Here is a 22,889-nt window from a genome sequence, read left to right as displayed (position 1 = left end):
AGCTAGAGCTAGAGGTAGAACTAGAGGTAGAGCTAGAGATAGAGATGAAGTAGAGGTAGAGACAGAAGTAGAGCTAGAGCTGGTACCAGTACTAGAGGTGGAGGTAGGGATAGAGCTAGACATAGAGGTAGAGGTAGAGGTAGAGGTGGAGCTAGAGGTAGAGATAGAGTTAGGGATAGGGGTAGAGCTAGAGCTATAACTAGAGATAGAGCTAGAGGTAGAGGTAGATGTAGAGATAGAGATGAAGGAAGAGGAAAGGGAATAGAGATTTTTATGAGAACACATTGTATTTAATAAATATCAAAAAGAATCATTATCTAGAATATATTTTTAAACACTCACAAATCATTAAGCAATTGACATAAAACCCAAGAGATTATCAATGTTATAAACAGACCATACACAGAAAAAGAAGATAAAATGATTAATAGGACTTGTAAAGCTCCTCAACCTCACATTTCATTCAGTAAAATATATAATAGAGTAACAATAAAGTACTATTTCACATTGACAATGATATGGTTTGGCTCTGTGTCCCCACCCAAATCTCACCTTTAATTTTAGTTCCCATAATTCCTATTTATAATAGGAGGACTTGGTGGGAGGTAATTTAATCATGGGGGCAGTTACACTCACGCTCTTCTCATGATGGTGAGTTCATTCTCACAAGATCTGATGGTTTTATAAGGGGCTTTTTCTCCTTTTGCTTGGCATTTCTCTCTCCTGCCACCATGTGCAGAAGGACGTGTTTCCTTCCCCTTCCACCATGATTGTAAGTTTCGTTAAACCTTCCCAGCCACGCAGAACTGTGAGTCAATTAATCTTCTTGTCTTTACAAACTACCCAGTTTTGGGTATTTCTTCATAGCAGCATGAAAACAAATGAATACAGTGAAGGATGTAGAAAATTAAAACATCATAGATGTTGATGTAGATATACTTGGGGAAAACTCTCATATATGTGGGCATAAGAAGATGCACATGCTCTTTGACCTGGCACTTCCAATCCTAGATATTTCTTTTAGAGAAAATCAGGCAGATGGGAGCAGGCAAACATGTATGAATGTAATTTTTATTTTTATTTTTGCAGTGCTCCTTGTCATGAGAGTGGAAATCATTTTCCCTTGGCGGGAGATTGTACAAACAAATTATGCTTTATTCAAATTATGGAATACTCTATAGCAGTTAAAATTAACAGTTTAGAGCTCCATGTTTCAATGTGGATAAATCTCAAGAAACATAATTTTCAATAAAAAAATGCAAATTATACATATGAAAATGTATATGCAAATATAAATTCACAAAACAATAGGACATAAGTTTAATTGATGTATGTAGATATAGTAAAAGCACAAAAACATGTATGGAAACAGGACATAACAGCTTCTGGATAACAGTTATATTTGGGGGTGGGCTTGGGGGAAGAAGTAAAAGAGAATAGGTTGGGAGGTGGGGTGTTTCTGTGATTTTTTTTTTCTTTTACAAAAAGAGGGTCATGGAACTTCCAGTGATGTGATCCTGGCAGAAAGGCAGGTTTTAATTTCCCCAAAATTCCTCCTGGAAAACAAACAAATCAATTAGGATAGCCAATAATAAATGCACTGTTAATATCTTAAATAAAAATCAAAGGCAATACTCATAAATTTCAGATTATGAAGAGGAGTGGTAAATCACTTACAGCAGTATAACAAGAACAAGAATGAAGTTGTGTGGCAGTAATAGTGAAAAATGAATAGGGACAACCTATGTATGCCACAAACTTGGGGTATAAAAAATTTTTCTACAAACATCTACTAAAAGAAGAAGATCCTATTTTCCTTGGGTGGAAAAGTGGGAAGACGTGTGAGAATGCCCAGTGAAACTGGGAAAAGTCCTCAGAATCTTCAATTTGCAGATAAGATTAAAAAACTGCTTGCAGACATAAAAAATCATGGTTCTAGGCTAATTTCAATTTATAGTTAAATGACCACAGAGTTAAGCCACTAGCTAATTTCCATTTAGTGTTAAAAGACATAATAAAGAATTAGAGAAATCCAGAATGGGAGGCATTCTATAGAACAACTAAACTAATTTCTATAAGTCAATGGCTGGAGGAAAAGGGAGCAGAGGAAGAACTATTCTAAATTACAAGTGCCCTAAAAAACAAACATATCAAAATGTGGACCTTGTTTAGATTTTAATTCAAATAAGCCAGAAAACACATTTTTGAGAAAATCCATACATTTGATTAAGACCAGGTATGAGATTATGCTGAAGAAACATTATGAGTGATAATAATATTGTGGTTTTGTAGTGGGCCATAATTTTTAGAGTTATACTGAATTATGAAGGGGTAAAATAATACCATCTGATATTTGCTGAAAAATACTTCAAATAAGAAAAAGAAAAAATGTGTTTTAAATAGGTTAAGTGATCCCAAATTACAGTAATCTAAACAGTGTGGTACTGACATAAGGGCAGACGTATGGATCAATAGAATAGAGGTCCCAGATAAACCCCTGTGCACGCACTCAATCAATCTTTGACAAGAGTGCCAAAACCATACAATGGGCTTAAAGGGTAGTCCTATCAATAAATGGTGTTGAGAAAACTGGATATCCACATGTAAAAGAATGAAGTCGGATCCTTACTTTACACAATATACAAAAATAAACTCAAAATGAATTAAAGACCTAGGCATAAGACCTTAAAATATAAAACTATAAGAAGAACACAGGAGAAAAATTTTATAACAGTGGATTTGGCAATGTTTTCTTGGATATGACACCAAAACCACAGGCAACAAAAGCAAAAATAGACAAATGAGAGTACATCAAGCTTAAAGCCTTTTGCACATGAAAGGAAGCAATCAGTAGAGTGAAAAAGTAACCTACGAGATGGGAGAAAATATTTCCAAATCATATATCTGATAAGGAGTTAGATTCAGAATATATAAAGAATGCCTCTAATTTAACAACAAGCAAATAGCCCAGTTAAAAAAATGGGTAAAATCCTCAAAGAGGTATTTCTCCAAAGATTTATAAATGGCTAACAAGTGACAAGATATTTAATGTCACTAACCATTAGAGAAACGCAAATCAGAACTATAATGAGATATCACCCATTAAGATGGTGATATGGTTTGGCTCTGTGTCCCCACCCAAATCTCATGTCAAATTGTAATCCCTACATGTCAGAGGAGGGGCCTGGTGGGAGATGATTGGCTCATGGGGGCAGATTTCCCCCTTGCTGTTAGTGTGTTCTCATGAGATCTGATGGTTTAAAGTTGTGTGGCACACTTCCCCCTTCGCTCTGTCTCTATCCTGCTGCACCATGGTAAAATGTGCTTGCTTCCCCTTTGCATTCTGCCATAATTGTAAATTTCCTGAGGCCTCCAAAACATGCTTCTGTACAGCCTAGGGAACTGTGAGTCAAACCTCTTTTCTTCAATTACCCAGTCTCAGGTAGTTCTCTATAGCAGTGTGAGAATGGACTAATACACATGGCCACTGTCATAAAACAGAAAATAGCCAGTGGTATTGAAATGTGGAGAAATTGCAATTCTTGTGCACTGTCAATGGGAATTGACAATGCAGCCACTATGAAAAACAGTATAGAGTTTCCTCAGGAAACTAAAAATGCGATTACCATATGATCCAGAAATCCCACTCTGGGTACATATCCAGTAGAATTGAAGACAGACTCTTGATGACATATTTTCATATCCATGTTCATTACAGCATTATTCACAATACCAAAGAGGTGAAAGCAACCCAAATGTCCACTGACATATAAATGGATACAGAGAATGGAGTATATACATACCGTGGAATATTACTTAGCTTAAAAAGAGAAGGAAATTCTGTCATGTGCTATAACATTGATGAACCCTGAAGACATTATGCTAAGTAAAATAAGCCCAGTCACAAAGAGACCAACACTGTATGATTCCACCTGTATAAGGCATCTAAATTGGTCCAACTCATAGAAAGCAGAATTGTGGATGTCAGGGGCTATGAGGAAGCGGAAATAGAGAGTTGTTTTTCAATGGGTATAGAGTTTCAGTTTTGCAAAATGAAAAACTTTTAGAGATCTATTGCACAACAATGTGACTATTGTTAACACTATTGAACTATACACTTAGAAATGGTCAAGATGCTAATTTTTATGTTAAACATGTTATGTTAAAATGTTTCTACCATAATTTTAAAAATAAATAAGTTCTGCGAATGCGACAAAATATTGATAATTGTTTTATCTTGGTGATTGGTGTATCTAGTACTACTTTAGTGTCCATATCAAAATTTTTTTTGATTTTTAGGGAAAAAGAAATCTGAAACAATTATGTCAGAGTATTAGTATCTGTTCATTCAGGGAAGGGAGCAAATGGGTGTTTTCTGTATGTTTGGAATATCTCATCATTGATAAAATCCAAAAGTAATAGCAGTAGACAATTGGCAACATAGAACGTTAAGTTTACCCAGTTTGAATCTATGGGTCATAATTCTCAATTATCTGGAGAGACAATCATATTAACTAGTCTAGTGAGACCAGTGGAGATTATATAATCCAAATAGAGTTGTACTGGGGAAGTGGGGTCAGTTCTGAGAGGAGCGATATGAGCTTTTAGAGTTTTCAAAAAAATGTTTACTATAGATTAAAAGGACAAGAAGGATTTTCATGGTAGATAAAAAGTTTGGTAATATGGCCTGGATGTTTCATAGCTTGATGTCACTATCTAGTTGTGCCACTAAGAGATCCAGAGACTCTTATGCTAGTTTTTTCACTTCTCTGAAAGAGAAAAAAATGCTTGTAGACTTCCAAGGTGTCTATCACTATACTCTGATAGCTGAAGATTATAAATAATATTTTTATTTAGGAACTGTTAACAAAGTTGTCAGTTATCTTTATGACCTAGCCAAGATAACTCATTAGCTTTTATACAATGTGATTATTGAAGACATAAAAAAGCTACAAAAAATTAGCTGGGTGTGGTGGCAGGGGCCTGTAATCTCAGCTACTTGGGAGGCTGAGGCAGGAGAATCACTTGAGCTGCTGAGGTGGAAGTTGCAGTGAGTCGATATTGTGCCATTGCACTCCAGCCTGGGCAGCAAAAGCAAAACTCCATCTCAAAAAAAAAAAAAAAAAATGCAGACATTGATAGTAACATCAGCATCAAAACAGAATTGCTTTTCCCCAATTCAAATAGGTCACAAATGATGATCAAAAACCTAACTAAAGCAAAACAATCAATTACTGAAGAAATTTGCTCTGTAACTTTATACCAACTCTTTATTATGGGTTTTTTTTCCATTTTTTTAAGGTTAGAAGGTGTTTCAGAATGTGACTTAATAAGAATTTCTTAAAAGCTTAGATTTTTTACTTTTTATTTTGAAATAGTTGTGGATTCATAATTTGCAAAATGGATAGTTCTTGGGTACCCTTCACTCACTTTCTCTCAATGGTTACATCTTATATTAACTATAGTACAATGTCAAAACTGGAAAATTGACATTGGTACAATGTGGTGTATAGTTCTGTGCCATTTTTTCGTATGTATGCATTCCTGTAACAACCGCTAGAAGCAAGATACAGAATTCTTCCACCACCACAGAGATTTGTTGGTGTTAATATTTTACCAATTTATGTCAAATGTAGAAAACTTGTCTTCTTTTAAGTCTCTGTACCTATCTTCCCAACCCATTTATAATATAGTTGTCTTAAATGTTTTCGCTACATACATTTAGATTCATATTGGAAAATATTGTACTTTTAGCTTTGACTACTAAACTAAATTTAGAACACACAAGAGAAGGAACGTCTTTTGTATTTACTTATATTTGTTGTTCTTGATGTTTTAAGATTCCTTCTCTAAGGGGTTTCTTTAACCATTGTTTTAATATGTGGCTTGTGACAAATTCTCTTAATTTTCATTAATCTGAAAATGCATTTATTTTCATTTCTGAAGGAAAATGTTGCCAGATACAAAATCTGGGTTTGACAGTTCTTTTCTTTCAGGACTTGAAAATTGTTGTACCATTTCCTTCTGATCATTGTGATTTCTGATGAGAAATCTACTGTCATTCAAATTGTTTTTCCCCCTGATATTTCAGGTGTCATTTATTTCTTGGTGCTTTCAAGATTTTTTTGTTCTTAGTTTTCTTTTTGTTTTGATGTGGATTAGCATGGATTTCTTGTGTTTGGATTTCACTCTTATTTATGTATTTATGTATGTATTTATTTATTTAGAGACAGAGTCTCACTCTGTCACCCGAGCTAGAGTGCAGTGGCGTGATCTTGGCTCACTGCAAGCTCCGCCTCCCGAGTTCACGCCATTCTCCTGCCTCAGCCTCCTGGGTAGCTGGGACTACAGGCGCCTGCCACCACGCCTGGCTAATTTTTTGTATTTTTAGTAGAGACGGGGTTTCACTGTGTTAGCCAGGATGGTCTTGATTTCCCGAACTTGTGATCCACCCACCTCAGCTTCCCAAAGGAAAATATTTTCTTAACTGCAATTTTAATATAACCTAAACTATATATTCTTGGCGCTTGTTCACAAATAATTCATGACTACAGTTGGCAATAGTAATAGAAACATACTCATCACTCACAACACATAAATTCAGGCCAGTTTACTGGGGATAATTTCTGCTTATGTATTATCTTTGTTGCTTTATTAAACAAAATTTTATATTTTTACTACAATATGCTTAGAGAAAAGATAGTCATAAAATACAGTGAATGTCTCAAGAACCACTGATATATTTGCTCAGCCGATTTGGAACTCTGTGACCCTAGAAAGTTCACTTACTCTCTTTATAGTTCACATCTTAATTGGTAAAATGGGATGATAGAGGCAATGACCTACTGAGCTCAGGGATTAATACAAAACACAGATTCTTTTTGTTTGTTTTTGGCACAACATAGCTTTTGCTTATTTCATTGCTCTTTAGTATCACCTATAGAAAGTACACAGAAAAAGGAAACAACGTTGAAACAAATGCATCACTTTTAAACTTTAGTTCCTAAATGTACCAGTAATTATAATTGAGGTGTGAACTGCAGTCACTTTTTCTAAGACGAACTTTCTAAATTTCTATTATTCTCTGAAAACCTCGTTTCTGTTGGTATAGTTTTCCTATTATTAATAAAGACATTTGATTCTGAGTTTTAGCAAACAACCTGACATAGTGAAAGGGGAGAGTGTCCTGGAAAAAGCAGGGACCATGGAATTAGGAAACTGATATTTACCACTGACTCTGGGCCAGTTTATTAAATCTCTTCAATCCTCAGATTTCTTATCTTTCAGAAAATTGGGACCAACAAAATATACCCTAAAAAGATTATAATGAGAATTTGAACTACATTACTGGTCAGATGAAAATGACATAAAACATTTTTATCAATATGCCCTGGAGTCCAGGACCTGTGTTCTTTCTCTGAGTACCTGAGTAAGCTCCTACCAACATTTGGTTTTTCAGTAGTAAAATAGAGGTAATATCTGTTTCAACTACCTCACAGAGTTATTCATTGAACAAAAAGCAATAAAATTACTTTTATTTATTGCAAAATGCTATAGAAATAATTAGTGTTCACTAAGGTTTTATGGAAGTTTAAAAATTATTAGTTTTTTAATATTTGAATAGACTTGCTTAGGTTGAAACTTCAATAAGGTGTTAGGTATCAGACACGCAGAGTTCAATGATCTGCCTTGTGTTTTTCTCCACTGCTTTCTCATTTTGCTACTAAGGGCAAGCACCAGAGTTGGCCTGTGTCAGAATTGAGAATGAGGAGTGGGCTGCCTTTGCTGCTTCTCACTGTCCCCCACTTTCTCTGCAGTGCCCACTGTGAGATGCTCCTATTCTCATGCTGAATTTCATCCTTTTGCTCATTACTTCCATAAATTATTCCTTAGAAAGAGCAAAGAATGAATTAAATAATTAATTTGAGCATTTGCATAACAATACAAAACTATCCTTTTTAGAGATTTGCCACATGATTTTAGTTTTGTGAAAAATATTAGAGTCATGTATCTATTTAATCAGCATTTTCCATTCAGTGTCTTTATGGTGCCTAGTCTGTCATATTCTCATTAGTTTTCTTTTTTTCAATTCGTCAATGGCTTCACCTGTGTGCCTTACAATTATTTAGCTCCGTTTTTATCAACTTCAAGAAGATTTGCTTATATTGCAAGATTTACAATTTTAATTGGCACTATATGTAGTTGGCACTGGAATTTTATTGTATTATTAGGTATTTACAGTATCTGGCAATCAGAAAGAAACAGATAAAAATGCTTTGACATAATGGGCAAAAACACAGACTAGTGATTAATTCATCAGTGAACGTATCTGTGTTATTAAGACCTTGCATTCTTACACAACTGCCAATTGCAGGAACTCATAAGAAAGGCAGAAGGAGGCTAGCTATGACTCTATTTAAAAAGTACTACTATTATTATTCCCATTTTACACATGAGAAACTGAACCTTATCCATGTTGAGGAAGTTGCCAAGAAAGATGTTTTGTATGGCAGAATCAGGACTTGAATCTGTATCGGTTTGACTTTCCGAGTTCTTCAGACATCATAGAACTTACTATTTGGTAATGTGTTTTTGAGGAAGAGCAAAGAAAGAAGAAATGAGTCAAGATAATAAAACTGTTAATTAAGTGTACAATTATGTGACCTAGACTATGCGTTTTTCATGAATTCAGAAAGAGTATAGGACTGTAGTATTAGAGTGGGTTGGGGGGAGTGGGCGCTGGGTTTGCAGATCATTTGGTAATGTCCTCATTATTTGGATGAGGAAACTGAAGTCAAGACAAGTAAAGTGATTGCCCCAAACTGACAAAAATGGCTCTTACAACTAGAACTCCTACTTTTTTCTGAGATAAATTTGTAACTAATTAAAAATAATATATATTCTAATTGTGAGATTAGAAATTTTTAATAATGTACAACAGGCACTCAAATAATATTTTATTCAATGTCATTTTATTCAACTTCATTTCATTATAACATTGATGAGAAAAAAATGTGATTCCCCATCGGGGCTACTGTCTGTGTGGAGTTTGCACATTGTTCTGTCCAGGATGGGTTTCTGCTTGGCTACCTGAGCGGCCAGGAAGGACTTTGGCCACCTGTGACCAAGAACTGAAATAATAGGGTAAATAATTATCTTACTTGTTTGTATTAATCTTTCTTAAATGAATGTATAGCTTACATTTATCTCAAGGTTTAAGATTAGAAGGGTTTTGTTTTTTAGTTAGAAGTTTGGTGACATTTTTGTAAGCAGAAATACGCCCTAAGAATTTATCTTTTTTTATATTAATTAGCCTATGGTAAAATTGACTTCAATAGTCATCATTTCACTTGAAGTTACAGTTTTCAAGAACCTACCAATAATGTTACGTGAGACCTTATTGTACATCATAAAGTTTTTCAAACTGGAGAAGAAAAGACCATGAAAGAGAACAGAGACTTAGTACTATGGTGACATGGAAGAGGCAAAGAAAAAAGTAGAATGATTCACCCATTAAACCTGCCTATATGGAAATTTATATAAGGCACTGTTGGGTCCTGTAGCTAAGGAATTATTAAGTAGCTTACACAGTCTGTTAGGGAACAGAGACACTTCTACAAAGAATACTATAATGGAGTAAGGACAATTTAAAAGGAAAATCAAAGAGTGGTATGGCCACTAGGAGTGGGAAGTTATTAATTCAGCCTAAGGCATACCCACTGATCTTATAATGCTTCACAGAAGTGATAATTAAGTTTACTGGGCATCTGAGGGGCAGGGAGCTATTCCAACTAGAAAGAACTGCAAAGGGATAACGTATTATAAAGCAAATATGTTAAAGGAATAGCAAGAAATTCAAAGAGGTCCTAAATACTTATGCAAAAGCCTCAGAGATGCGTTTTGAAGAATTTTTGGCTTGTGAAAATTGTAGAATCATTCTGACCACAAAGGTTTTGCTCATTTCTAATTTTGCTTAAGTCTAAAATCCTTCAGAATACATTTCTAATTTTCTGGTGTTAGCATTAGCAGCCTCCACATTAACATTCAAAGTTTAATAATCGGCACAACCTGTAAGTGTTGACCACCCGTGACTAACTGCTGCATCACCTTGGCTATATTTTGCTTTTATGCCTTTGAAGAAATGTGTAGACTTTGCTAGGCTACTTACTTTTCAGTTATAAAGGGAAACATTCACATTTTACTCCATAAATTTGCACAATCATTGTGTGTCAATCAAACATAAATAAAACTTAAAGAGAAAAGAATCCATTAGAATTAACTGAAAGAGAAAAGAATCCATTAGAATTAACTGAAATATCACTGACTAAATGTGAGCAGATGCAATGAGAATCTTCATGGTTCCATTAGCAAAAAAACAAAAACAAAAACAAACTTCTCTGTATGGTATCTGCAGCTTGCTGTGTGTTTCTCTCTCAGAATATTTATCATTCATAAAACTTACTTAGTGTTTTTTTTTTTGTACAGAAAGCAAACTCTCATTTCTTAACATTTTTATGCTTCTGTGGAACTCTTTGGCTGTTAAAGTTTACATAAGAACTTCTATTTCATAATAGCTTACTGTTTGGTCCCTTCCCTCCTTGGATCTCAGGATAGACTAGGTCTAGAGGGGAGGGATGACATCTTAACCATCTAGTATTTCCAGTATCTAGCACTTAGTAGTTGTTTAATCAATGAAAAGTGGATGATTGAGAATAAATGAATAAAACTGTTGTGAAAGCCTCATTAATCTGAGGATCTATATATTGTCCAGGGTGGGCCTGGTAAGAAGTAAAATTTAGTGTCTAAGAGAGATTACCTGAAATATTGGAATTTTAGAGAACCAAAATTAGCACATCTTTTTTTCACCCACTCCTGAATTTATGAAATGAGATACATAAAACAAATGGAGATTTAAACATACTAAATAAAAAAATATTAATAGTAACTGGTAAGTTCTTTGGAGATCATGACTTACATCTGTTGTCAAAATAGTTTACAGATACTTCATCCCAGGGTTAGGCAGATTTATCTCCAAGTCATCAGCTTAGCTGGACACTGCAGGGCTATTATGTGATAGGCAATAGAAATATTGTGCTGAAAAAGTCCTGCTTTCATACTGTTGAAGTGAAGTGAATGGATAATTTCGATATAGTGTAATGGTGAACTATAGGGAATTAAGGGAGGACAGGGGAGAGTCTCATAGCTTTGACTTAGAAGGCTCAAGGAATGAAATATCCAAGATGTGTTTTGAAGGAAGGATAAGAGCTGTCTAATAAAGAAGGGAATGTTCTAGACCAGAAAACCAAACCAAAGAAAACAAACATGAAGTGTTTGAGGAACAAAGCTTTTTGTTTTTAATGATCAGAGGGTAGAAGATGAATGGAGGGAGAGAAGACAAGGAGGAGGAAAAGAGGAAAGAAGGGAGTAAGAATGAGACAGGAAAGCTTACTGAGGATGGATCAGGAAGGGCTTTGCAAGCAATTTTATGTACTATCCACTGGACCCTCTCCTAAGGGAACAAACAGTGGATAACTGAATGGTTCTTAGCAGGAGGACGGCACAATAGATCTTTCACTGTGTGAAACACTAAGAAAGATTGCCAAATAAACATATAGGAGGCTTGAACTCCAGGGGAGGCAGGAAAGTTGGAGAGAGGTCAACAGATCGGAGACACTTGTAGGATGTAAAGTCAAGAGGATTGGTGGTAGGTTATTTAAAGAAGGGGGCGGCCGATGCCCAGGTTCTCTGTCTTAGAGAAAGAGATGATGGGCCATAACATGAGCTACAGTTGCGTCTACTTGCTATGGATTTATTTGCTAAAAGAGGATTTTTTTTTTCTCAGTCTCAGCTGGAACAAATGCTCTCCCATGTTCATCTTTGCCCAAGATGTGATCCGGAACAGTTCAATACAATTAGCAACTTCAGTTCAGATCATTGGCAGGATTGAAATAGCAAAGTGTGATATCACCTACAAATTAAGATGTATTACTAAGCATCCTCAGGGTGCTTTGGATCTGTATGATTAGCTTCCCCATTGATCATGTGTTCAGGCCAAATTTCACTGTCCTGTCTTCAGAGAATACAGATGACTAATAATCCAGATGTAGCTGGTTAGAGGATTCTACTGCTAGAAGAAAATTTTGACTCTACTAAAGCCAACTCTCTTCAAAATCATAGATCATGAAAAAATCTTTAAAGCTATTTAGGACAATGTTTTCAACCCTGGATCAAGATCCGTTCGTGAGTTATGAAGTCACTTATGTGGGTTGCATCTTGCTTGCTTGTCTTAAAAACTGAACTAGAATGTAATAGACTAGAATAGAAAATATCAAAGCACATCACATATATAACAAATGGATTTTTTTTTGTGAAACAAGCATGGATGGGATCAGAGAAGAAAGGCATTTTGGTAGCAATAACAACCTGAATGAAGGTGGAAAGGTAGGAAAACATAAAGAATGTGTGGAGAATATCAAGTAGCTCATGATGGCTATGGTGAGTATAGATGTAGATGATTTGTGGAAGATAAAATTGGATAATCACTAAAAACCCATATTATATTGGGACATGAAAAACAACTCAGGAATTAGTATGTCATTCAGTAGGCAATGGAGAATCATGGAAGGTTCCTGAGCAGGGAATCTACATGATGGAAAGTTTAATATGAGAGCAGTGGGGAGGATCATTCTTTACAGAAATCAGGTAGCAGTTGTAGCAATAATCCAGACACAGGGAACTAAAAATCTACATGTCAAATTTCTTCCTACCTCAGAGCTTTACACATGCCATTCTCTTTGCCTGGGTCACTCTCTACCACAGCTTTTACCACCTTATTCTAGCTATTTACTTCTAGTTTGTTTTATATTAGTCAAATTTTTTATCTAAGAGAAATTTTCTGACCTCCCCAAGACTCCTATTATGTATATCACTCTTTTGATCAGGTAATTAATGTGTTGTTATTTCATGTCTGTGTCCTCTGCTAGAATGCAATGTCCATAAGCAGAAGGAGTCTGTCTTGTTTACAGCAGTTATCTCTAGCAATTAGGGTGCCTTGCACACTGTTGACTAATAACTTTTTGCTGAATAAATGAAGGAGCTGTGACAGTTACCATAGAAAAAAATTAAACATGGAGGACATTGGAAAGGAAAATCAGCATGACTCAGGGATTTACTGGGTCTTACACCAAGGGAATGGAAAAGCCAGAGATTCAGTCATTCCTCTGTAAACAAACATTTGTTCCACATACACTGTGTGTAAGGCACTGGTGCTGGGCCCTGGGAACATGGAGATGAGTAAGACATAGTTCCCTCAAATCGAGATGCTCACAGTTGGCAATCAGCAAATTCTTATATAATCCTTACTATAAGCCAAGTACTTTTTTGTTTAAAGCACTTTATATACATTAATTGGACAACAACTGTATGAGGCAGATACTATTATCATTCCCATTTTATAGGTAAGTTTTGTAGAAATTACGCCAGGGAGAGATTAAATAACTTGCCTAAGTTCACACTGGTAACTGTCAGAGCTGGGATTTGGTTGCTTTTTCCTAACTACTAAGCTGTATTGCTTCTTTGATTTTCGCAAAGTGGCATGATAATAGATAGTTCAGAATACCTGGTCCAGAGGTAGCCCAGAAAAGAAAGTGGCCATCTATCCAGAAGGGAGAGTCAAGGAAGGGGACGTGACAGTGTCATGTGCAAAGAGTGATAGGGAAAACATTCTAGGTGATAACATTTCAAGGCAAGAAAATATGAAAAAACATGATGTTTTGGGAGATCTACAATCCGTTTAGAATTTCTGAAGAATTCCTGAAGGGAGAGGACAACAGATAAACCTACTGGTGAGGTCAGCAGGAGAGGTTTGTCTACCACCCTAAGGCATTGAGACCTAATTCCAAAGGTTGTCAAGAACATAGGAATATCATAAGCAGTAGGGGTGTGGTGAAGTGGGATATGATCCAAAATCAGACTTGCTGATTAGGAATACCACCCCAGCAGTAGTGAGGAAGGATAGGTTTAGAGTGTGAGCTGGAACTAGAGAGACAGATTAGGAGGTGACTGCAATCAGCCAGGCAAGAGATTATGAGGGACCCATTTAAGGAATTAATAGTGGACACAGAAAGGATTTAAGAGCACTGCAGAACTTGGAGAGTCACTGGATGTTGGGAATAGAAAGGAAGCAAGCTAAGGATCTCTTCAAGGTTCTTGACTTATACAATCAGGCCACAAAAAGATAGGTGGGACAACAGAGATGAAAGATGGTAAGTTATTTTTGGAGCATGTTTCATTAGAGATAGGCTGACTTCCTGGGTAAAAAGTCCCGTACTTGGCAATGTGGAGTCTTTACTTACTAAGAAGTTTGAAGCTCGCAAGTGTTAGTGGAAGTCGTGGATGTGTTGAAGACATGGCGGGAAAGGACAAATCCAAGAACCAATGGAAAGGCTGAGCACAGAACCTTGAAGGACCAATCACAGTAGGGGTGGGAAGAAGAGGAGCCTGAAGAGAAGAGCAGAGATTGCATGACTAGAGAGGCAGGAAGACACTCATCTAGAGCCGCATCAGAGAAACAAAGATGCCACACCTTTCCTGGACTGTCATCTGGGAAATTCCTACTCATTTCTTCTTCAAAGTTCAACTCAAGCACTTCCTTCTCTGGGCAGCTTTCCTTGACTTCCCCCTTCCATGTAAAAGCCTGTTTCCCTTTGCTGCCAACTGCTACTTGTGTACAACTTGAACTTTAAAGAAAGCACCCCTTCATATCCTTCTGTCTGAATGCCTGTCTTAATGCTTGGCTGTAAGCACCTTGGGGGTTCCATATCACATTGCTCACCAGAGGGCTTGGCCTGTAGAAGATGCCTAATACATATTTGCTGAGTGAAGCCCTGTAGGAAACATTGAGTATCATTAAGACTTCCTCAGAAGAGCCACTGCAAAATCTGTGCCAACTGTTAATGCTTCTAGAACACAGACTTACTTTCAGTTTTCCAAATAACCCATGTTGGTCTCAATGGAAGCCTTCCTATTAATTACCTTCTGAAGTCCTAATCTTGCTTCAGAGGCCAATTACATCTTCCATGGGTATATTTTCACTACCAACCCAGAGATCAAACCACCATCAAAGCCCCCGAGTCCTGAATTAATCACCCTTCTATACAAACTGTCTTATGCATTTTTTTAATTGCACAGACCAATGATATGCTTATCTCTGTGTCTTACATCAGGATGACCAGACTATGAGCTTTTCGATTAAAAGACAAATGTCTTGAAGATCTGTGGCTCCAGCAGTTATCACAGCAGCCAAGCATTTGGTAAAACCTTGGGAAATGGAAGAGGAATTAGATGGTGCCTTGATTTCTGGCCGTCAAACGGGCCACTGTCAGAGGGCACTGGCAGCTCTAGCAGGCTGAGATTGCTTGAGGTGTTCCCACAGCCTGAATCATAGGCCATTTGTGATGGAACTATAATTCCAACCTGGACTTCTGCATTTTTCCCAGGCAGCGGGATAGGAGGTACATGCTCTTACTTCTGGATCAGCTTCTCTGCTCCGAATGCCTTACTGGATTTTAAACTATCCTCTCTGTCTCCATGCTAAATTACAGCCTGTTCTCCTTACCACATCAGAGGTGTGTCTAAGAAACAGCTCTGCTCAAAGCATGTTATACAAGGTTGTTCACAATTGCCTCAACCTGCTTTACAGTTGTATATCTGCCACCAGTCCTGGTTCACCACCACACTGTCAACACAAAACTCTCTGCTGTTTCCTGAATAGACCACGGACGCCCCCATACTAGTGCTCTTAGCTCAGGCTGTTTCCTCTTCTGCAAATTCCCTTCTCCACCTCTAAGAGTTCTAACTTGTCATGCAAGGCTCTTGTATTATCTACTTGATAAAGAGTTCTCTAATCATCCAGGTAGAGTTCTTCTCTCTGCATTACGTTGCAGGCTTTTAAGAATGTACCTTTATTATGACACTTATCACACTATTCATATTTATTTGTTTGCTTATTCCTCTTCCATAGTTTAATATTCTCACTTTGAGGGCAAATATTAAAACCTTCAAGGAAATCTACAGGCTGTTTACTTGCAATTAAAAATGTCTGGGCCAGGTGCGGTGGCTCACACCTGTAATCCCAGCATGTTGGGAGGCCAAGGGGGGGCAGATCACTTGAGGTCAGGAGTTCGAGACCAGCCTGGCCAACATGGTGAAGCCCCATCTCTACTAAAAATACAAAAACAAATTAGCCAGGTGTGGTGGCAGGTGCCTGTAGTCCCAGCTACTTGGGAGGCTGAAGTAGGAGAATCGCTTGAACCTGGGAGGCAGAGGTTGCAGTGAGCCGAGATGGTGCCATTGCACTCCAGCCTGGGTGACAGAGTGAGACTTCATCTAAAAAGAAGAGAAAAAAAAGTCTGGAAAGATAAAAGTCCTGACATGGTCAGTAAATACGTCCACAAGGCCAGGCTAGATCTTAAGGAAGCTCTCCTACTTGGAGTCACAAGACAGAAACTTGCAGGTACATTATTTACAGATTAACAAAATCCTTCAGAGGCTCAAGTTTATCTATGCTTAGATTGCAAACAGACAGCATTTGATTCACAGTCCTGTCTTCCTCATCCACAATAGACATTACTAAAAACCATGAGAGGCAGGAGTCTGTAGGCCTTCCAGATTAATTTTATTTGCTGTTTTGGCCTATAAGATAAAAGTCAAACTCCTAAGCAAAACATACAGGGTTATTATACCTTAGATATACCATGCTGTTGTATATCCCAGGCTTTTGCATACACTGTTCCCACTGCCTCCAATCTGTGTACCTTTGCCCAGTCCTGTTTTTCCTATCAACAATTTAGTTCATCTAGTATACTCCTATGTCACCTTTACAATTCCACTCAAACCTCACCTCCTCTGTGATTCCCACCTTCACTTTCATGAGAAGACTTGGGCTTTTCCTCTCTATGCTCATGGTGTTTCTGAATACTTCTGCTACTTATAAATCACTTATAATTGTCTATTTCCTTATTGTTTTCCCTTTGAGACTGTAGTTGTTGATTGTAGGTTCTGTGTCTTATCTCCATAGCTTTAGAATATGACACAGTGTCTGTTTATTATTTACAAGCTGACACTGAGTTCCCCTGGAGGTGGGCACAAAGTAATGTACAAATAGAACATAGAAATCCAAACAGATGTCATTAGGGAAGCTTGTGTGCAGGTAGAAAGATCACAGCCACTAAGATTGTGCTCTGGATAATAATGCCTTATCTCCAGAGAGGCAGGACTGTCTGAGTGAAAGGAAACTCTTCCTAGGAAGGATCTAGAAAATCATGAAGACTTCTAGAACAAGAATGAAAATGGAAACCAAAATAAAAATGGAAGCCCTATTCTATAAAATGGAACATCAGTGGAAACTCATGCATGAGTTCCAATCATCATCAGAAGAATGAACCTCAAAAGTTCATAAATCTTGAATTATAGCTGCTCTGTAACCATACAGGAAAGAAAAAATACCATGCCACAGTGGGAGGTTGTTGGAGCCCCAGGAAGTGGCTCAGGAGATTGGGTGGTAGACAAGACTGAATGGGCCCAGCTGTAAGAAGCGGGTGTATTAGGCCATTCATGCTTCCCAGAAGCCGGTTCCCCAGAAGCCAAGCAGATGCCAGTGCCATGTTTTAAAGCCTGCTGAACCATAAGCCAATTAAACCTCTTTTTTTAAATAAATGAGCCAGTCTCACGTATTACAGCCTGCAGTACATTCCAGTGCCATGCTTGTACATGCTTTACTCATAATGGAAGGCAAAACAGAAGGCACTTCATATGGTGAAAGCAAGAGCAAGATAGAGTGTATGTGTGTCGGGGCAGGGGTGGTGTCACACTTTACAACAACCAAATTTTGCAAGAACTCACTCACTATCATGAGAACTGCACCAAGTCCTGGGGATCTGCCTCCATGCATGACCAAAACACCTCCCATCAGGCCCCATCTCCAACATTGGGGATTACAATTCAACATGAGATTTGGGCATGGACAAATATCCAAACGATATCATTCCACCCCTCTTCTCCACCCCTAAATCTCACATCCTTCTCATGCTGCGAAATACAATCATGCCTTCTCAATAGTACCCCCAAATCTTAACTTGCTCTTGCATTAATTCAAAAGTTCCAAGTCTGAAGTCTAAGTCCAAAGTTTTATCTGAAGGTAAGTTCCTTCCACCTATAAGCCTGTAAAGTCAAAACAATGTATTTACTTCCAAGATACAATGTGAGTACAAGCATTGGGTAAACATTCCCATTCCAAAGGGGGAAAATTGTCCAAAAGAAAAAGGCTACAGGCTCTATGCAAGTGTGAAACCCAGCAGGGAAGTCAATAAATCTTCTAGCTCCAAAATAGTCTCCTTTGACTCCATGCCCTACATGCTGGACACAGCAGTGCAAGGTGTGAGATCCCAAGGCCTTTGGCAGCTCTGGTCTGTAGCTTTGCAGGGTTCGGTCCCTGTGGCTGCTCTCATGGGTTAGAGTTGCATGTCTGTGGCTCTTCTACACTGAGGGTGCAAACTGCCAGTGCTTCTTCCATTCTTGGGTCTGGAGGATGGTGGCCCTCTTCCCACAGCTGCACTAGGCAATGCCCTAGTGGAGATTCTATGTGGGGACTCCTATGCCACATTTCCTCTCTGCACTACTTGAATAGAGGTTCTCTGTGAGGGCTCGCCCTGATAAGCAGCTTGGACATCCAAGCTTTTCTATATGTACCCTGAAATCTAGGTGGAGGGTGCCAAGCCTCCACCACTCTTGCACTCTGTATACCTGCAGGCTTAACACCATGTGGAAGCCACCAACACTTATGGCTTGCACCCTCTGGAGCTGCTTCCTGAGCTACTCCTGGGCCCGTTTGAGCCATGGCTAGTGCTGGAGCAGCCAGGATGCAAGAAGCATTGTCCTGAGGTTGTGCAGGGCAGCAGAGCCCTGGGCCTGGCCCACAAAATCATTCTTCCTTCCTAGGTCTTTGATCCTGTGATGGGCTGTCTCAAATGTCTCTGAAATGCTTTCAAAATTGTTTTCCTATTATCTCGGCTGTTAGCACTTGGCTCCCTTTTATTTATGCAAATTTCTCTAGCAAGTGGTTTCTCTGCAGGCTGCTTGGATTCCTCTCCAGAAAAACGCTTTTTCTTTCCCTGCCACATAGCTAGGCTGAGAAATCTTCTAAACATTTATGCTCTGCTTTCCTTCTAAATATAAATTCAATTTTAAGTCATTTCTTTGCTCTGGTATCTGAACATAGGCTGTTAGAAGAACTCAGACCACATCTTGAACAATTTGCTGCTTAGAAATGTCTTCCTTCAATCTAGATACCGTAGGTTGTCACTCTCAAGTTCAAACTTCCACAGGTTCCTAAGGCATGGATACAATACAGCCAAATTCTTTGCTAAGGAATAACAAGGGTGACCTTTGCTCCAGGTCCCAATAATTCCTCATTTCAGTCTGAAATCTCCTCAGCCTGGATTTTGTTGTCCATATTACTATCGGCATTTTGGTTACAACCATTTAATGGGTTTCTAAAAATTTGCAAAGTTTATCTCAACTTCCTGTCTTCTTCTGAGATGCCAAAACCCTTCTAACATCTGCCTGTCACCTAGTTCCAAAGCTGCTTCCACATTTTTGGGTATCTATCTTTATAGAAATGCCTCACTTCTAAATATCAATTTTCTGTATTAGGCCGTTGTTGCATTACTCTAATGAAATACCTGAGACTGGGTAATTTATTTTAAAAAAAGATTCAGTTGGTCCACGCTTCTGCAGGTCACACAAGCATGGTTCTGGCATCTGTTTGGCTTCTGGGGAGGCCTCAGGGAGCTTTTACTCATGGTGGAAGATGAAGTGGGAGAAGGCACTTCACATAACAAAAGCAAGAGCAAGAGAGACAGTAGTGGGTGGGTAGGTGCCACACTTTACGGCAACCAGATCTCATGAGAACTTGCTCACCATCATGAGGACAGCACCAAGCCATGATGGATCTGCCCGGATGAACCAAACACCTCCCATCAGGCCCCATCTCCAACACTGGAGATTACAATTCAACATGAAATTTGAGCAGGGACAAATATCCAAACTATATAACTGGAGAAGCCTCTGCCAAAGTTTTGAGATAGGGCTGACAGCAGAGACTGTGTCCATGTCAGTATCCCTCGCATTGAGTTCATAACAAATGCTCAAGAAACGCTTGTTGAATTGTTAAGTCACGATTTTTTTCACCATGGGCCCCTTGGTGAGAGAACTGAAACCAATCATTAGTCCCAAATCATTTGAGAAGGGTAGAGGAAAGCAAAAATGAGGAGAGCCCGAAGCCATACTAAGAATTTTAATGTGAATGCAAACCTTATTACCTAATGAGCTAGAGGCATCATTAGATGCAGAAATATCAACCTTCCTCTATCCTGAGCTGGACTTACAATTTTTTTTTAATCTTAGGGCTTTTATAACCTGAAATGGGTACAACTACTAAATCCATACCTAGGGTCATTCAATTTTCAAGGTGCTATTTTGGCTTACCAAAAGTTAAATTATGCTCTCTCCTCCCACATTCCATTTGAGAAGTCTATCTGTCAGATTAAGATACTTTCATCAAGGTCACTAGACTGCTTGTCAAAAGTCTTTTAATGTCAGTCACTCCAAGAATTATAAATAGCTTTGGCCTCAAACACGATTGTGTTGAGAGAAGGGAGGGAAAAAAAGGAAAGGAAATGTGACAGTTGACTTTTTAAAAGCCATTGACATATTAAAACTTTGAATTGCTTTTTAAATTTTTCTTTCCCATGAGTTTGAGGTTTATTGGACACATTGATCTGAATGGGCATGGGCCCCTTTTGAGAAAGTTGTAGGAGATGGTTGGTATTTTTCTTGGTTTGTATGTTCATATTGTTCTTAATGAAATGGTTAGGGGTATTTCTCTTGAAGAACTATTAATAGTCTATATTTTTAAATCTTGTAAACAATTGTGCATAACTGATAGTGTTTCCCTCTGTAATAGTTACATATAAGCTTTGTGTCAAAATTTTGCTTGACTTCTTACTAGAGTGAGACATTTTTCAAACTGAATAAAAATAATGACCATTACTGAACACTGACTATGTTCCAGGTACTGGACTAAGCACTGAGCATACACCTATTGCTCGCTACTTATAATAACAAATGAATAAAATTCTACCTTTGGTCTCCATTTACAGATGACAGAAGTGAGACTTGGAGAAATTAAGTAAGATGACCAAAAGTTAACTCAGACCTCATTCTATTTGATGCCAAAGTTTGTGTAGCATATACGACATCTAGACCACAAACTCCAATATACATGAAATAGCCCCTTTTTTATAAAATTAACTAAAATTGTTCTCATAGTCTATTTTGCTAGAGTGGTAGAGAATTCAATTGCAGTCACTACTGGGACTTGCCACACCATAGAGTTGTGCTGAATTCCTAAAGTTAGTTATAGGGAGTGCCACATCATCCGAGATGTAGTCATTGGTCCATGGTCCACTGGGTACCATTGAGAATCTCTCTGTTCCAGACTGTGTGATCCTTTCCACTAACACATAGCACCTCTCTGGGGTGGTATTTTGCTACTGAGAAATGCCTGCGCTCTTGAGTTTGACCCTCTTTTTGGTTCAGGAGACATAGCTCCCTCTTCCCAAGCTTCTGAAAGTATTCTCTCTATCCTGCATCCTCAGGATAATAGTGGCATAGTTTTTTCAAGAAGTTCTCATATGACCAAAAAAAAAAAAATCTCTTTTAAGTGTCTTTTGGTTTTCCACCCTGTAAAAATCCTAGAGGCAGAGCAGTTCTAAAATTCCAGTTGAGAGGTAGGAAAATATAGGAAGAATAAATAAGCTAATATTCCACAAATTATTCTGCTATGTGCCTTCTTTCTTTGGGTTTACCAGATATAGTTTGGTCTGAATAGGTATGGTCCATTGATGGAACATAATGAGCTTTGATTATTGTGTCTTTTCTTTGCAAATCAATTTTCTAGCACCCACTGCCAGAAATGGTTGTATTTCTTAGAAACCATGGTTTATTTTTATTTCATGGACATGGTGAGTCATATAACAGACTACATTTCCCTTTCTGCAGGTTTTTTGGAGACATTTTGATCAGATATGTGTCTGTGTACTCTGATATTCTTACAACATATTTTCTAGACTAAATTGTATAAAATTTAGAGAGATTTGTTTTGTTTATTTTATTTTAATTTTCATAGGTATTTTTTGGGAACAGGTGGTGTTTGGTTACATGAGTAAGTTCTTTAGTGGTGATTTGTGAGGTGGTGTTTTTTTTTTTTTTTTTTTTTGAGACAGAGTCTCGCCCTGTCACCCAGGCTGGAGTGTAATGGCACTATCTCGGCTCACTGCAACCTCCGCCTCCCGAGTTCAAGAGATTCTCCTGCCTCAGCCTCCTGAGTAGCTGGGATTACAGGCACGCACCACCACGCCTGGCTAATTTTTTGTATCTTTAGTAGAGACAGGGTTTCACCATGTTGGCCAGGCTAGGGTTTTGGTGCTTTTAAAATACTTTGTATTATTATATATGTCAGGACCTGGGAGGGGAGATACGTAATGAAAGTGGTCTCTTGTTTGGTCTCTTCTTAAAATTTTAACCTTTCTGTTTTGAAAACATCTAGTTTCCAGATTTTTATGTTTCATAAAGAAATATGGCATTATTACTAATAATAGTACTTGTTTTAGACCTGATGTTACAAATACCAAAAAACAAACAAACAAACAAACAAAACTTTGTGTCTCTTTAAGTATTTGTTTTTCTTCAATGGAATTTGGGGAAGAAGGTTGCAGGTCAGACCAAGGAAGTGGAGCTGGGGCCAAACTGCAGCAAGCAGAGCTCAATGC

General features: G+C 37.9%; 1 protein-coding gene across 4 annotated transcripts in view; it reads right to left on the bottom strand.

Moving 5' to 3' along the window:
- Positions 1-1,055: 1,055 nt before the first annotated feature.
- PTGER3 (prostaglandin E receptor 3) overlaps positions 1,056-22,889 on the bottom strand; it is a 200,671-nt gene continuing 178,837 nt past the window's right edge. For 2 of the 4 annotated variants that reach the window (XM_054482806.1, XM_054482807.1), the window contains one exon: positions 1,056-1,556. In XM_054482806.1, coding sequence (XP_054338781.1) covers positions 1,536-1,556 — 21 coding nt within the window. In that variant the 3' untranslated portion in view covers positions 1,056-1,535. The remainder of the gene's footprint in view (positions 1,557-22,889) is intronic. The other 2 variants (XM_054482814.2, XM_054482787.2) reach the window with 2 other exon arrangements.

This window comes from Pongo pygmaeus, chromosome 1, assembly GCF_028885625.2.
Source record: "Pongo pygmaeus isolate AG05252 chromosome 1, NHGRI_mPonPyg2-v2.0_pri, whole genome shotgun sequence".
Classification (NCBI taxonomy): domain Eukaryota; kingdom Metazoa; phylum Chordata; class Mammalia; order Primates; family Hominidae; genus Pongo; species Pongo pygmaeus.
Note: the sequence above shows the minus strand (reverse complement) of the source record. Positions and strands in the feature narration are given on the sequence as shown.